The 15,703-nt window shown below is 41.7% G+C and overlaps 1 protein-coding gene across 5 annotated transcripts in view; it reads left to right on the forward strand.

Annotated features, from left to right (window-relative positions):
- The first annotated feature begins 333 nt into the window (after positions 1-333).
- The window catches only part of TASOR (transcription activation suppressor), a 57,219-nt gene continuing 41,849 nt past the window's right edge, over positions 334-15,703 (forward strand). For all 5 annotated transcript variants that reach the window (XM_038771986.1, XM_038771988.1, XM_038771987.1 and 2 more), the window contains exons 1-4: positions 334-385; positions 562-926; positions 14,253-14,398; positions 15,264-15,356. In XM_038771986.1, coding sequence (XP_038627914.1) covers positions 578-926; positions 14,253-14,398; positions 15,264-15,356 — 588 coding nt within the window. In that variant the 5' untranslated portion in view covers positions 334-385; positions 562-577. The remainder of the gene's footprint in view (positions 386-561; positions 927-14,252; positions 14,399-15,263; positions 15,357-15,703) is intronic.

Raw genomic sequence — 15,703 nt, forward strand, 5'->3', positions numbered from 1 at the left:
TACCTTCTGTCTTCCCCGGTGCGTGGCCCACGGTGAGCGCTTAACCCTGGCCTCGGTTTTAACAGTACGACCTGCCACTGCGCTGCAGTGGACGCCGACTCCACGCGTTGGAATAACGTGCGGATTTGTGTTCCTGACCGGAAACCCCGCGTCTTGAGCCAAACTGGCCTACTTCGGTTCCGCCGCGGCCACGGTTTTCCCGGGTCTTTATAAGATGGCGCGGTCCTCCCATTGGCCGGGCTTCCCCGACCGGTTCCGCCTCTTCATCCGCGACGCGGGCCCTACGGGGACTCGGGAGAGGAGGGGAGGGGGAGGAGAGAGGGGAGGGGATAAAGCCAGAGGCGGAGGGGCAAACCGCGTTGGTGGAGCCCTGCTTGGGGGTGAGGTAGGTAGACAGGTAGGAGGTAGGTAGGTGATCGAGCGGGAGAGAAAAGGAAAGGAAAAGGAAGGCAGGCGGAGGTGGGGTGGAGACAGAGATGGGGGGGTTGAAGCCGTTCCGCAAAGGAGAATTTTCTCCTCCCCTCTTTCCTTCACCCCTCTCCCCCCTCTAACGTTTCCTAGATATCAACCCGATCCGATGGCGGCAGCCCCGGAGAAGGAAGCGCCTCCGCACACGGAGAAGAGGCCGCAGCTTGGCGGGGAGGGCCGCGGCGCTGGCGGCCCCAGCGCCAACCAGGCGGCGCCGGAGCCCAAGCTTTCCACCCAAAATGGCGGCGGCCGCAGCGCGGAGTCCGGCAGCCCTGAGGAGGTGGGGTCGGCGGCCGCAGCAGAGTGTAGGGGCGGCGGGCGCGGCGGCAGTAGGATCCTCGCCCAGGACCAGCCCAAGGATCCCCTTAAGGTGGTCGCGGCGGCTCTGCCCAAAGGCCCCGAAGAATTGCCTGTTAAGCGGAACTTTCAGATCCCCAGGAAGAGCCGAGAAAAGAAAGGTTGTTCCTTCCTCCCCCACCCCCTTCTTCTCCATCTTTTCATAAGAGTCCTCTTCTCTCCCCCTCCCCCTTCTTCCCTCTCTCTCTCCCCTCCTCCCTCCCCTCACTCTCCACACACCCACCCCCCACACACATGCGAGTTCACCTTCCTCCTCACCCCCTCAAACCAGCGCCCAGATTATGTAGTTGGAAGTGAGGTGAGTGGGAGTGGAAACGTGTGGTACAAATCCATTTTACCTCTCCGCTCCCTTTTCCTACCCGAGTTGGAAATAGCGCAGGGTTGAAACTAGAAAATAAAGCCAGCGATCTCCGAGAGGGAAGATGATTCTCATCCCCCCTTCCCCCCCTTCTCTCTTTCCTTCCCCTGAAAGCAGAAACTGGTTTGTCCTCTTCGAGATGCTTTGGAGAAGTGTATCTGGTTTGTGGGAATTTTTTTTCCCCTCCCAGATCCGTTTAACGTGAGGACTTTGAGTCTTACCCGTCTCTTATCGGGAGACCCTTCAGCAGTACTTTTCCACCTGGGATTTGCTTGATGTCGACATCTCCCATACATTCGAAGTCTTTGCCCACTGGTAGGTCTGTAGGACTCGTCAACCCCGCTGTTGCTATCTCAGTTCATTTCCATATAGGTACGTCCATTCTTGAAGAGGTTATATGAGCAAGGAGTTGGACCGAATGACTTGGTTGGTCATTTCCTTTTCCATCTTCAGTTAGGCTGCCTTTCCTTTAGAACAACTCAGAAGAATGGAAAGGTAGGTTCATTCATATTGCAATAATTTCCCCTGGAAAAACTAGCCATTGAACGTCTGCAGAGTCAGCTCACGCTTACTGCAGAGAACAAGGTTGGCAAAAATCACCCGTTGGTCATTCTTGAAGTTCATCTGATGGCGAGATTTCTGGTTTTAAAATGGCACCCCTTTGGGTTTGTACCCGGAGAAACGGAAACATTTGCCTTAACCACTTATTTACCAAGGATCACGCTATAAGAATCAATTGATGCGGGCCACTCTTTCATGTTGTGCCTTCTAAGAACCTACTTAGGCTATTGATGCGTTGGCGATTCTCTGATTTCTCTTATTATGGGATTATTCCCTACAATTCTCTGCTCATTTGTTCCTTCTAATTTAAGCCTCCAGTGAGGCTTATTCTCTCCCTACTCCCGCCGTATTCTTTCTCCAGGAAACACTTCCCAACTGCCAAGGTTTAAGACTGACTTCTGTCAAAGCTTTATTTGGCAGTCTTTCATGAATATTTAGAACATAATTGGAGTTTTTGCTCTGTAGATCACAGGAAGGGCTGTTTTTTCTTTAATCTTAGTTGAATTTTGTCCTGGGAGCTTGAAACAAGTGTTTACATACATGGAATGAAAAAGAGGAACTGCTTGATTTTGTGGAAGCAGAGCTATTGGCCTTTTTGGGACTCCTTTTTCTTATGTGCCCTGATCTGTAGACTATAAGCTAAGCCAGCATGTGCCTTCTTGGTAATTGGATGAGACCTATGGAAAGCCTAAATTTTGGAAACGGGTAGAAATAGTGTAAACTAGTTTCCCAGCTACCTGCATTGCAAAGAACCATTAATTGGTAGGAGTATCTTCCATGGGATTTGAAAGTAGGAAAGATCTTGACCATTTAGGATTCCTGAAGATCCTAGAAGATAATTTTGGAAGACAAAGGCATTGACTTCATTGCTTTATGCAAGTATCAGGCTTATTAGCTGAATTCTGCATATGAAAAAAGCCTGTCTTAGTCATAGGATGACAATGGTTCTTCTTTTTAACTTCCTAAACACAGTTATTGTTTCAGTCCCCCCCCCCCAAGTGGCTACATTTTACTCTTGAATGAATGTTTCATGCATATGAAGAACTTTAGAAGTCTTTAGGATGAAATATACTTTTAAAACCAGGTAGTTTTTAAAAACTTTATTGAAGACTCTTGACCTTTAGGCTTAAGTGCCTGTAAAATCCATGGAATTAACAAATTGGAAAACTCCGAAGACCAATTTCCACTGCCACTTTCTACTTTAAACTGGAACCTGAAATAGAAATATGTTCAAAAGTATCTTTGTCATCATTTATCATAAGAGGGCCCAAAATGAGCTCTTTAAATACCACAGTACTTTGTAACTGTGGTGTGTGGAAGTTTGGATTTTTAAAAAATTATTATTTTTTTACACTTTAACCATAATATACAGAGTCTTGAGAGTGTGGTCTTAAATGATTAAATTAGGAATGGAAACAATTGAGGGATTATGTAATATGAGATCTTCTTAGCAACTCATTAGAGGCTCTTCTCCTTGGAGAAATTCAATTTCCAAACTTGTCACCTAAGGTTGGATGCTTTTTTTCTCCTGTATGGGAGAAAGATGTAAGGAAATTAAGTGGGACATTTTAACCAAAATTTTTCAGTTGTGAAGAGCTATCAGCGCTTAGTACAGTGCTCTGCACACAGTAAGTGCTCAATAAATACGATTGAATGAATGAATATTCTTCCTAAATGACAACTGTTCAAGTAGTGAAATGACCCTCTGACTAGGATAGAATTTTTGTTAAGGTAACATTTGATCTATCTAAAGTTGGATCTTGCTCAACGTGGTCACTGAGTTCAGCCGTGGTCAGTTTTTTTTTGTCAACTTCATGAGTAACAACTTGATTAGAAAGTGTTAGTACACTCTTAGTTTTAAATTCTGTCCCAACACCCTGACCTGAGGTCACTAAAAATCCCAATTGTCTGATTTTTGGAAGTGACCTGTCCAAATAATGGGGTCTAAATCATGCTTAATTCGCCAGCAGTTTTATCTGGATGCAGTAGCTTCCACTTGTGTAACATAATAATGATGACCATGGTATTTAAGTGCTTACTATGTGTCGAACACTTTTCTAAGCAGTGGATAGATACAAGCTACTTAGGTTGAACACAGTCCCTGGCCCACATGGGGCTCACAGTCTTTATCCCCATTTTACAGATGAGGTAACTGAGGCCCAGAGAAGTTAAGTGGCTTGCCCAAGGTCACACAGCATACAAATAGCAAAGGCAGGATTAGAACCCAGGTCCTTCTGACTCCCAGGCTCGTGCTGTGTCCACTAGGCCATGCTACTTCCCCATGGTCCTCATCCTTGCTGAAAAACATGCTTCTGCATTCTTTCTCTTTGAGGACGTTAAAGCAATAATGGCCCTCAGGTAAAGAATTATCCATGGTACTTAAAAATAGGTCTTTCAAATAAAGAAAAACCTTAGTAGTTACAGATTGCAGTGATAGTGTATTGAGATAGGAGATCATTTGTTGACTCAGCCTGCTAGGTTTAATCAAGGAACCATTATTTAAAAATCTTGAAAGAAGACTTAACCGTAATTCCGCTGCCCCCTTTTTTGATTAACATAGGAAATATCTTGTGCGTGAACATCCAAAAGGAAGGACTCTGTAGGCTAATCTGATACTTTTGTGAATTATGCAATCACTCTAGGCTATGTGGCACTTTTAGTCACCATCCATAGACTAAAGCTAGAATACCTACAGAGGGCCGCATGGTGAATTTACCTGATTTCATCCACTATTGGAGTCTCCAGTTCACGTCTTAATGAGTTCAAGTTGTGCCACATCACAGTTTTATTGCGTGTAGATTACATTAAAAAAAGGATGCATACCTCCTGTTGGGAAGGTAGCTCTGAATTTTCCATTTAATAAAATGTTTTTGATTAATTTGACTTAATGATTGTATTATTGGCTTTGTTTCTTGTAGTAATAGATAGCATTCAGTTTACTATCAACAAGTAAGTTTCAAGAATCCAAGTAACAAGCTATTTGGAGTTTTTTGGGGGGGCCAGGATTCACTAGTTTTGGTTTCCTTTATTTTAAAATGCAACTCTTGTTGATCTAAGACCGAGTAAAGTGGTAATGGAAATACAGTTCCATATATTGGAAATATTTTTGACTGCATACCTTCCAGTTCTTCCAGAAATAGTTAGTTGTCCTTTGAAGATGATGTCCCAACAGTGAAGTGTCCCCACGAGTGCAAGTTTGGCTGAAAAGACTGAGAGTTCCAACCACATTGTGCACACGTAAAGATAATCCCTTGGGCTGATGAATTTGCAATAACTAGAAGAGTAGTCAAAACACTATTCTGTAGATGTTTTTCGTTAGTGGACACTTTTTGTTCTACATAACCTGGATATCTGGGGTGAGATATATATTAGAATGTTGAACTACTGCCAGGCACACTTATGGGTAATTGTGGTGGTGAGATTGACCCCTTTTTGAAGTTATTCTAGGTTCTCCCTTTTAAAGCCTTCATTTGATTAGTCAAGACCCTTGGAACAAATCCCATCTTTTAGGAAATTGCCATGCCCTCCTCAATAATCGCATGGATGATTGATTCCTGATATCTTTTTTTTAATACTGCTACTTTCAGATTGGCTCAGTATAGACAATTTAACACTTCATGAATGACTAAATAAACTTAGGTAATAGTTCTAGGTATTGAAGATACTCAGAATTGAGATGTTTTGAGGGGTGTTTTGAGGGGACGGGTAGATTAGGGGAACACTTTCCCTGTCAAAATACGATGACGCTTTGTGATGGAAGGTGGGTCTTCTAAACCCAAATCCTTGACTTCTGTATGATTTCTGGGCCTAATTCTGCAGAGTTGTACCATGCAGATTTTGTCATCTATCCATCAATGGATGGTATTTATTGAGCGCAAACGTTGGACAGAGCACTGTATTAAGCCCTTGGGAAAATACAATATAGTTGGTAAACCTGATCCCTGACCTTAAGCCCTTGAGAAAATACAATATAGTTGGTAAATCCGATCCCTGACCGTGGGAGTTTACAGTCTAGTGAGGGAGATACTAAGATACATTTCAAGGAGGGAAACAATGTAAAAAGAAACGTAAAGGATTAGTCTAGCATTGATTCTCGCCATTGGTTAACCGGTGGAAATGCTGGCATGCTTTGACCTCAATCAAAGTGTATATCGCACTTAATCTTAAATGATCTTGCTTTTAAATTTACAATCTGTATCATTTACAATAAATCTCATTCAATCTGACACGTTTACAGTTTATTTAAGTGCTACGGTTTGATAAACCATCTCAATCTGAGCCATCTAGAAGTAACTGAAGGATTGTGTGATTTGAAACTGACTTAAATGCAGAAGCCATTAGATTTTTCCTTGTATTTGGGCAGCATGTTAGCACTAATATATCCGTGAATGGTCTTTTTTAGTTTTCAGCCTTAAGTACTGTCTTCTCAAGTAGCTTGGCCTAGTGCATTGAGCACGGGCCTGGGATTCATAAGGACCTGGTTTTAATCCCAGCCCTGTCACTTGTCTGCTGTGTGACCTTGGGCAAGTCGTTTCACTTCTCTGTGCCTTAGTTCCCTCATCTGTAAAATGAGGATTAAGATTGTGAGCTCCATGTGAGACCTGGACTATGCCCAAACCTGATTATCTTGTATCTACCCCAGTGCTTGGAACAGTGCCTGACACATAATAAGCACTTAGCAAATACCATAAAAAAACCCCAAAACCAAAAAACTTCCCCCTTTTAAGCACATTATGGATGAAGTTGTAGGCAAAGGAGAAACGTTGTTACTGAATAAATGCCCTATGCTGATGATTTGTGACAATCCATTAAATAGTTGCACTCCTTGAAGTACAGTAGTCCAGAAAACATTGTCGCAAAATAGCTTGAAAATTGCAGAGTTGTGATCCAATTTGTAGTTTACTGGCTGCCATTTTCACTTACTAGCTGAATTTAGTTTAAACCGCTACATACTCCAATTAGCATACTTGCATATAAATTGAGGGCTCGGGTTAAAAAGTAGTATTTTAGAAGACTATGTTCTCTGTATAATGAATGTATGTCTCAGTGGCACAGAAACCCACTTGTCTTTCTTGGAAAGAATTCTAAGTGGATAAAGTGATCTATGTACATTTTACTCATTCTCAGTATCAGTCATAATCATAATCAATCAGTAACTTAAAAGTAGGAAAATACTTAAGCATTCTTTATGTATTATGAAAACAGTTTTCTAAGGCATGGAAAAAAAAGCCCAGCATAAAGGGTCTTTTGGATTCTTTTGGTATATGGAGAAGTTTTCCTGTTGGGAATTTGTTTTTGGTATCTATATCAAATCCCAGTTTTCCCAAATTTATCTTGTTAGAATAGAATCTAGCAAAAACCTATTAAATGGTCTGTGACACCGTACTGTTCCAGGATGCATTTGTTAGTGTGGACATCCTGGCTTAATTTTTAGAGTTTGGGTAGAATGACAAGTTTAATTTTTCTATAGTGCTGGAGGTGGGCTTATACCCACTAAGCCTTTAAAATGTCAGTTTGAGATGATGTCTCTTCTGATTACAATGAATAACTCAGGATGTTGGTGTTAATACCATCACAACTTAAGAGAATTGAGCAACTGTCATAAATATAAAAGGTTCCTGAACTGCCCCCATTCACAGTTCGACCAAGTTGTCTACTCTGTGACCTTGGGCGAGTCACTTACCTTCCCATTACCTCATCTGAAAGTGGGCAGGGAATGTGTCTACCAACTCTGTATTGGCCTTTCCTAAAAACAGTTAATTCTATTCGTGTGATTTAATCTCAGCTTAAAAAAAAAAAACTTTGAAAATAGCAAACTTGTATTCAAATTTCATCTCCTGTATAGTAAGGATTTCAAGTGATTGAGAAGGAAGTGCAACATTTTATGTTTTTAGAGTTGGGTAGTGTAGTAGTAGGATTTCAATAATGATTAAAAAAAGTACATATTCATATACTTCATTCAGTCATATTTATTGAGCGTTTACTGTGTGCAGAGCACTGTACTAAGCTCTTGGGAAGTACAAGTTGGCAACATATAGAGATGGTCCCTACCCAACAGTGGGCTCACAGTCTAGAAGATGGGCTCACTTGAGAAGCAGCGTGGCTCAGTAGGAAAGAGCACGGGCTTTGGAGTCAGAGGTCATGGGTTCAAATCCCAGCTCCGCCAGTTGTCAGCTGTGTGACTTTGGGCAAGTCACTTAACTTCTCTGTGCCTCAGTTACCTCATCTGGAAAATGGGGATTAAATCTGTGAGCCCCACGAGGGGACAACCTGATCACCTTGTAACCTCCCCAGTGCTTAGAACAGTGCTTTGCACATAGTAAGTGCTTAATAAATGCCATTATTATTATTATTATTATTATCATTATTGAGTTTATCCTCTAGACTAAGCTTGTTTTGGGCAGGAAATATGCCTACCAACCCTGTTATATTGTACTCTCCCAAGCACTTAATACAGGGCTCTGTTCACAGCACTTAGTACCATTGATTGACTGATTTCAGCATCGGTATGAACTTTGGTAAGTAGAGATGAAAAAATTTGCATAGTAGGCCACTATTCTAAAAACATTTCTGTACAAATGATTCTTTTTTTCTTTACGCTGTCCTAGTTTAATGATTTAGGAGTGTGCACCAAATTGAAATATATTTATTTCTCCAACTGCTTCATTTTCTACTGTTAAGTATTTAAAGCATTGCTATAGATGCATTTGTTCATTTCTTGTTTCCTTTAACAACCTAAAACAAATGTTCTCTTGAGTTTCTGTACCTGTTAAATACTCAATTGAAACTCTTATTTTCATAGCCAGTTAGATGTTACCTATTTAGAACAAAATTTAAGCAGTTTTAGACGACAGCCCCTTTTTACATTCTGTAAGGCCTTTTATATTTTTTAGGATGAAGAACTTCTTTATGAGGGTGAAGAGGTGGCAGAATGTGTATTGTGGAGTGGCGGTGAGGAGGACTTGGAGGAGACGTAACAGGCCAGAATGCCACCATTTGGGGACTTTTAAACCTCAACGGAAAATGCTCAGATGTTGTCAGACCTAGGATGAGTGAGGTTGGGAGTCCAGCTTGTGAAACTGTGTGGGGTGGGCGATTGTTCCCATTGGCACTTACGAGGTGGGTTAAATTTTGAATTGAAATAATAATAATAATAATAATAATAATAATGTTGGTATTTGTTAAGCGCTTACTATGTGCCAAGCACTGTTCTAAGTGCTGGGGTAGATACAAGGTAATCAGATTGTCCCACGTAGGGCTCACAGTCTTCATCCCCATTTTACAGATGAGGGAACTGAGGCCCAGAGAAGTTAAGTGACTTTATGTACTGCAGTGTTTGAAATTTAGCTGCCAATGGGGAATGGTCTTTTCAAAACTATATATGTAGCTACCAGCACCTGTTATGTTGTTACCAGCAACTGTATGGGGGTGTCAAAATTATATCTTAACATCTGAAAGCCATTGTTAAAACTGCAATAAAAGCCAAGCAGCTATCATTGTAAGATGTACCAAATGGAGGGATGGTTACTTACAAAGTAGATGATGTAATACAATACCGACCACTTAATAACCACTACCTGGAAATTCAGTTAACTTCAGATTTTCCAGCTCAGGTGAACCAGAAAGTAGAAAAACACCTCTCCTGGTGAAGTTTGGAAGGTCATTGGCTCAAGTGCTTCCCCGAGCCTCTGCCATCCAATTCTCATAGTGCAGGCTGGCAATTTATTTTTTTTGGCTTGGGTATGCTGCCTTAACTGAAGATGTAGTGATAGGCTGGAACCAGTAAACATACAGCCTTTTCCATGAGAGCTGTGGCATTGAACAAGGCTGGATATTCCAATCTCCGCTCAACATTGCAGTTCTTGTAGTGGAGGCCAGGAAACTCTTGGCTTGGGTGCCCTTCTCCGCACCGACTCCAACTGGGAAGAACATGGACAATCCACAACATAGGTGTACTGCACCTGCGTTATCAAGAGTATGTAATTCTCTTCTGCTTAGACAAGATGTTGAAATCTAGCAAAGGGTCTGTGGTGGCCAAAAAGGCATCATGGGACCCACAGTCTTGGCCACGTGTTACACACCCGAAGACAATCTTTGTTTTGCTCTTCTTGCTTTTGCCTTGCCTCAGTCATTCTGAAGCTTCTGCTCCAATACAGCTCTTCCTTTTTTGATTGCACGGTGTCATCTTGGCTTGAATGCAGTAGCTGACTCCCAGTTTTCAGCGGAAATGCAGCATTGGTTTTCTAAATTGAAGTGTTTCCACTGTCCACCCTGCTTTAATTTTCCCAATTTCAGTTCACTTTTTAGCAGCTATTTGGGTAACCTACTGCTTCCCATTCTTCTCACATCTGACCTAATGAACCTATATTGAGGAGACCTACTTGGTTCTAGGAATTTGTTGCTTATGATCCTGTCTTGCCTTTTGATGTTGAGTATAGCCTGTAAGCGACATCGACGGAATTGCTTGAGGAATTGGGTGTGACATCCATGAGGACTACAGGTCTCATAACGGTAAAGAAGGTTGGACGACACTACGGATCTATAGGTCTTTGGTTTGGTCTGAAGCCTATTGTTGCCACCCACTGGTTAACAGCTTCGAAGGGTGCACTGACCCTCCTTGATTTGGTCTAGTGTATCATTGGCCATTGTGCTGTTCAGCTAGCAGAATTTTGTGACAGTGTTGCCAGTGTAGACTTTTAGTTCTGTAGCGCTTCCTTGGTCTGGGATGAATTTGGGTGTTCTTTATATTTGTCTTCAGTCTAACATCTGGTTGGTTTGATGAAGTGGCCTGATCAATTAATAGCATTTGGGAACTTATTCTGTGTAGAGCACTATGCTGAGCACTTGAGTACAATAGAATTGGTAGATCCAATCCCTGCCCTCAAGGAGCTTAAAATTTGGTGGACTAGGCCTTCCTGCTTGTGTATCTTAAGGGTGCAATCATCTGTGTACAGCACTTCTTGCCTGATTTTTATCTCAGACTTCAGATTATGCAGTCAATCTGAGGTGGAAGAATTTTCCAGAGGAATGAAAGCATATTTTCATGCTTGGATCTTCTTTCTGTTGCAATGTCCTGCATTACTGTGTCAAATAAACTGGGCCAGAGAAAGGCCTACTATGTACCTCACTGGCAGTGGGGAATGGATTAGACAAGGCACTCCTTGGCTTTGACATGGCCAGCCATCCCATCATGAAGTTTATGCATACTCTTTTCCTGTATTGTACTCTCTTTTTGTACACTGCTATGTCCACAGTAAACACTCAGTACTGTTCGAGAAGCTGCATGACCTAGTGGAAAGAGCATGGACCCAGGAGTCAAAGGACCTGGATTCTAATCCCAGCTCCACCACTTGTCTGCTGTGTGACCTTGGGCTAGTCATTTCTCTGTTCCTCAGTTACCGTATCTGAAAAGTGAGGATTTAGAATCTGGGCCCCGTGTGGGACATGTACTGTGTTTACCTGTTTACACGTACCTGTTTAGCTTGTATCTGCACTGAACTGCCATTTGAAAGTAGTCTCAGAATTTTAATTAATTTCTAAGGCAGCCAAATTTACTAAGCTATTTCCAGAGTCCAGAACTACTGATGGTGTCAAATGCTATCTTATGGTCTGTGAAAAAGTTTCTGTACCTGACATGCTGTAAAGATTACACCCAGGGTGCCAAACTGGTCTGAAGCACATTATGATTCCAGGAGTGTGCCTCAACAATACTTTCAATAGCTAATCCAGGAGTATTCTGCTTAGGGATCCTCCAGCAGTGAAGAGTATTGTAATGCTTTCATAGTTGCCACATTCTGATCTTTCACCATTTCTCCAGACTGTAGATCCTTCTTCTAAACTGTAAGCTCGCTGTGGGCGGGGAATGTGTCTGTGAAATTTATTATATTGTACTCTTCCAAGCACTTAGTACAGTGCTCTGTGCATAGTAAGTGCTTAGTAGATATGGCTGATTCTTGAAGATGATGATGGCATCTTTGAGATCTTGTGGCATCTCCTGTGTTCCGTATATTGAAGAAGATTGTGTTTAAGCAGATTGTCCCGTGCATGCTTGTGTATTTCAGCAAAGGGTGCCCTCTCCATGGTTCTGACTGTGCATTTCCTCAGTTGCTGGGTGGTGTGCCGTGCTTTTTCATGTTGGCATGTGTTCGGTGTTTTGCAGGACCTCATCTTCTGGGCGTGTTGAGAAGAATATTAAAATGTTGTTGGCATCCCTCCTTATCTGTGATGAGGCTGGAACCACCTTCAGAGGCACTCTAGCAGCACGTACAGACACCTGTAACTTTTAGTGGCATATTGAAGTGTTTGTTTTGGTGATAGTTTGCATAGCCTTGGATCTCTTCTGCTTTGGCATCTCACCCACCAACCGTCAAACTTGTTCCTTATCTTGATTTGCATTTTGCAACATGGGTTTCTGTACACCTTGCCAAGTGATATTGGTGCCGTACTTGTTTTGGTACAAGTACACTTTTTATCCTTTCAGACATTTGTAGTAAACTCAGCAGCTGTTTAGTAGATCATATTATGGAGAACTGTCTATGCCCTTGTTTATATTGGAGATTGGGGTTGGTTCCCTCTTTGAAATGATTATGGAAGTCTTCATTTTCCACGAGGCTGTACAGCTGTCTTGGTAGTTGGAAAAGGATGCACACCTAGCGGGAGCTAGAAGCTTATCAGAAGATAGTCCCTTGGGCATTCTGCTCCACGCATGGCTGCTGTAACCCACACATCCTTGAGGTCCCTCTGCTCTGTTTTGATATAGTTGATGAGAGTCCACTGTTTAGATGGTGGATGTAGGCAAGATGTTTTCATTGGGCAGGTAGAAGATGGTGTTTAGTGATCACAGGATAGTGTTCAGGTGCATTCATCCACCAAGAATAGACCATTGTTGTTAAGCCTTGAGATCTGCTGACTTTCTTCCACGTTTGGGGCTCCCTACCATCTCTCACCGTAAAGACTGCCCATTTTACTTAGATTATTAGTTATGTTATCAAGCTGATGATGTTACGCAATGAGTCTTTCTAAGGTTTTGTCAAATCATTCTTCATCGCCACTCATCATTGTGGAGCATATGAACTGACGATGGTGTCAAAGTGCTTTTGTTTTATGGGTGGGATAATGTCATCAGATGGTCACTTAAACCTCTGGGTAGATTTGGAAGGCCTGATCCGAGTGAATGTTGGCCAACCCCTTGATAGCCATTGTTCTGAACAGACTCCAAAAGGACTGTCTGTGAGTTGCCTTTCATTCAGTAGTCTAGTGTTTCTTAGTGCTGTGGAATTGACTCGGCATGTGAACTGGCCAGGTACAGCCAGTGCTTCTGTTCTTTTGGGCAATGTCTGCTTTCATTGTCCTGTAATGGCTTGATCTTCCACAGTGCCATGGTTATTTACCTAAAAGTTTATGGTATAATAAAGTGCATGCTAATAATGACCTCGGCTGTTCAGAATAGCTGCTGAGTCGATTACATGTCTGTGATTAAAGTCACAAGTCAAATTCAGTATTACATCTCCCTTTTGTCAATAATAATAATAATAATAATAATGGCATTTATTAAGCGCTTACTATGTGCAAAGCACTGTTCTAAGCACTGTCATCTGCGTACTTGGATCAGTGACCTTTGGACATTCGTTATTCACCTCACCCCCAACACCAAAGTACTTATTTACATATCTTCAAATTGTATGTAAATTATTTTTTCATATTAATGTCAATCTCCCTCTCTACACTCTAAGCTTGTTATGGGCAGGGAACATTTCTGCTAATTCTTTTGTACTGTACTCTTCCAAGTGCTTTGTACAGTGCTCTGAGCATAGTAAGTGCTCAATCAATACCATTGATTGATTGCATCCACAAAATGCATGGGGCAGTAAAGCCTTGCACTGGCCAGAAGTTTTGGAGTTCACATTGTTCCAAACCTAGTGGGTGTTAAAAACATCAGGGTCTTGCTTGGCCATAGCCTAAGATTCTAATGCTTGCCAGTGTGACTGGTCCAACATTGAGGAATCACCATCAAGTTAAAGTCCTCAGTATTGTACCTGGGTGCCCGACCCCAAGTATATCTGATGCCATTGTAATTTGCCAATTCAGGTGGCAGAAACCTAGGAACTGCTCATGTAAATTTGCCTTTAACACACTTCCTACCTTCACAGGGGGCAAGGGGACCTTGTTTTCCTTAATCCTTGATTCGTGGGAAGAGGTTTTGTAGGTGGTGATAGCTTGAATTTTGGGTATTTGGCTTCCAGATTCACAATAGCTATTCTATTTCATCTTTCTTCATTGGATCCTCCAGGTTTTTTTCTTTAAAAGCAAAACAACCCTCCTCCCTCTGATTTAAAAAAAAAAAAGCAAAACCCCCCAAAACTAAATAACCCAGTGTCTCCTGAATTCCCTTAACCATGAAATAAGATTGAGGGGTGGGGCATCAGATGAGTGGAAAAAACACCCACCCAAGCATAAAGCAATTGTTAAAATGAATATTTTTAAAACTCCTGATAATTTTTTTTTCCAGCACTGTTTCAGCCTCTTACTGCAGGTTCTCGAGAGTTCGACGATGTTCTAAAAATTCTGCACTCCTCTTACCTTGAGCCAGGTTCAGTGGCTAATTTTAACTATAAACGAGCAAGCTTGATTCATAGTGAGCTTTTGGAAAAGGAGGTGAGTTTTTAATCGCTGCTTAAAATTCAATCAATTAATCGTATTTAAGCGCTTACTGTCTGCAGAGCACTGTACTAAGCGTTTAGGAGAGTACAGTATAATAGAGTCGGTAGACACAGTCCCTTCCCACAATGAGCTTATATTCTAGAGGAATAATTTTGGTTTTTGTTAATTACTATGTGCCAAGCACTGTACTAAATTTACCTAGTTAATAGACATTTGTTAGTCATCCCAGTGCCCCTGAAATCTTTGCCTCATGAATAATAATAGTAATAATAATGTAATTTATTAAGTGCTTACTATGTTCCAGGCACTGTATTAAGCACTGGGCTGTATACAAGCTAATTAAGTTAGACACAGTTCCTGTCCCACAATATCCTCAGTTAAAGTAACTGAGTCACAGAGAAGTTAAATGACTTGCCCAAGGTCACACAGCAGGCAAATGGTGGAGCCAGGTTTAGAACTCAGGGCCTTCTGACTCCCAGTTCTGGGCTCTATCCACCAGGCCACGCTGTTTGAAATAAGAAAATTGATATTTACCTGTTATTTTCCAGGCTGTATAAAAATATAAACTATGCCAACTGACCCTTTTAACCTAGAAGATTGAAATTGTAGGTCTGCACATAGCGTTAATCTGTCTAATTGTATTCCATTGTGGCAGTAAGTGACACACACGTGACCCCTTGTAGCTTTTATTATTGCATGTGAATATGGGAAATATGTTAGAGAGTCATTGAGTTGAAAATTATGAAAATCTCTTAAATTTAGCCTTTGTAGAGACAGTAAAGAAGTTACTATAAATTTACTCCTTTAACATGAAGGCGAGACTAACTTTGAAGTTATTAAAAACTTTATTTTATAATAGTTCACAGAAAAACGGAGAGAGCTGAAATTTGATGGGCGTCTAGAAAAAGAACTTGTAGAATCCTATGCGTTTCTGATGGTTGATCGGCCTCAGGTGAGAGCACCTACTTAATAAAATTTAGACTCAATGCATTTTATTTAGTATTTTTTAAAAATTGTATTAAATGCTTACCATGTGCCAGGCACTGTACTAAGCACTGGGGGAAGATACACGCTAATCAGATTGGACACAGTCCCTGTCCCACATGGGGCTCACAGTCTTATTCCCATTTTACAGATGAGGTAACTGAGGCCCAGAGAAGTTAGGTGACTTGCCTAAGGTCACACAACAGACAAGTGGGAGAGCCAGGATTAGAACCCAGATGCTCTTTCCACTAGGCCACGCTGCTTCTCGGGTGCAATTTTGAATCACCTTAGACTTAATAGACCTTTATAAAGCTT

This window comes from Tachyglossus aculeatus, chromosome X1, assembly GCF_015852505.1.
Source record: "Tachyglossus aculeatus isolate mTacAcu1 chromosome X1, mTacAcu1.pri, whole genome shotgun sequence".
Lineage (NCBI taxonomy): Eukaryota > Metazoa > Chordata > Mammalia > Monotremata > Tachyglossidae > Tachyglossus > Tachyglossus aculeatus.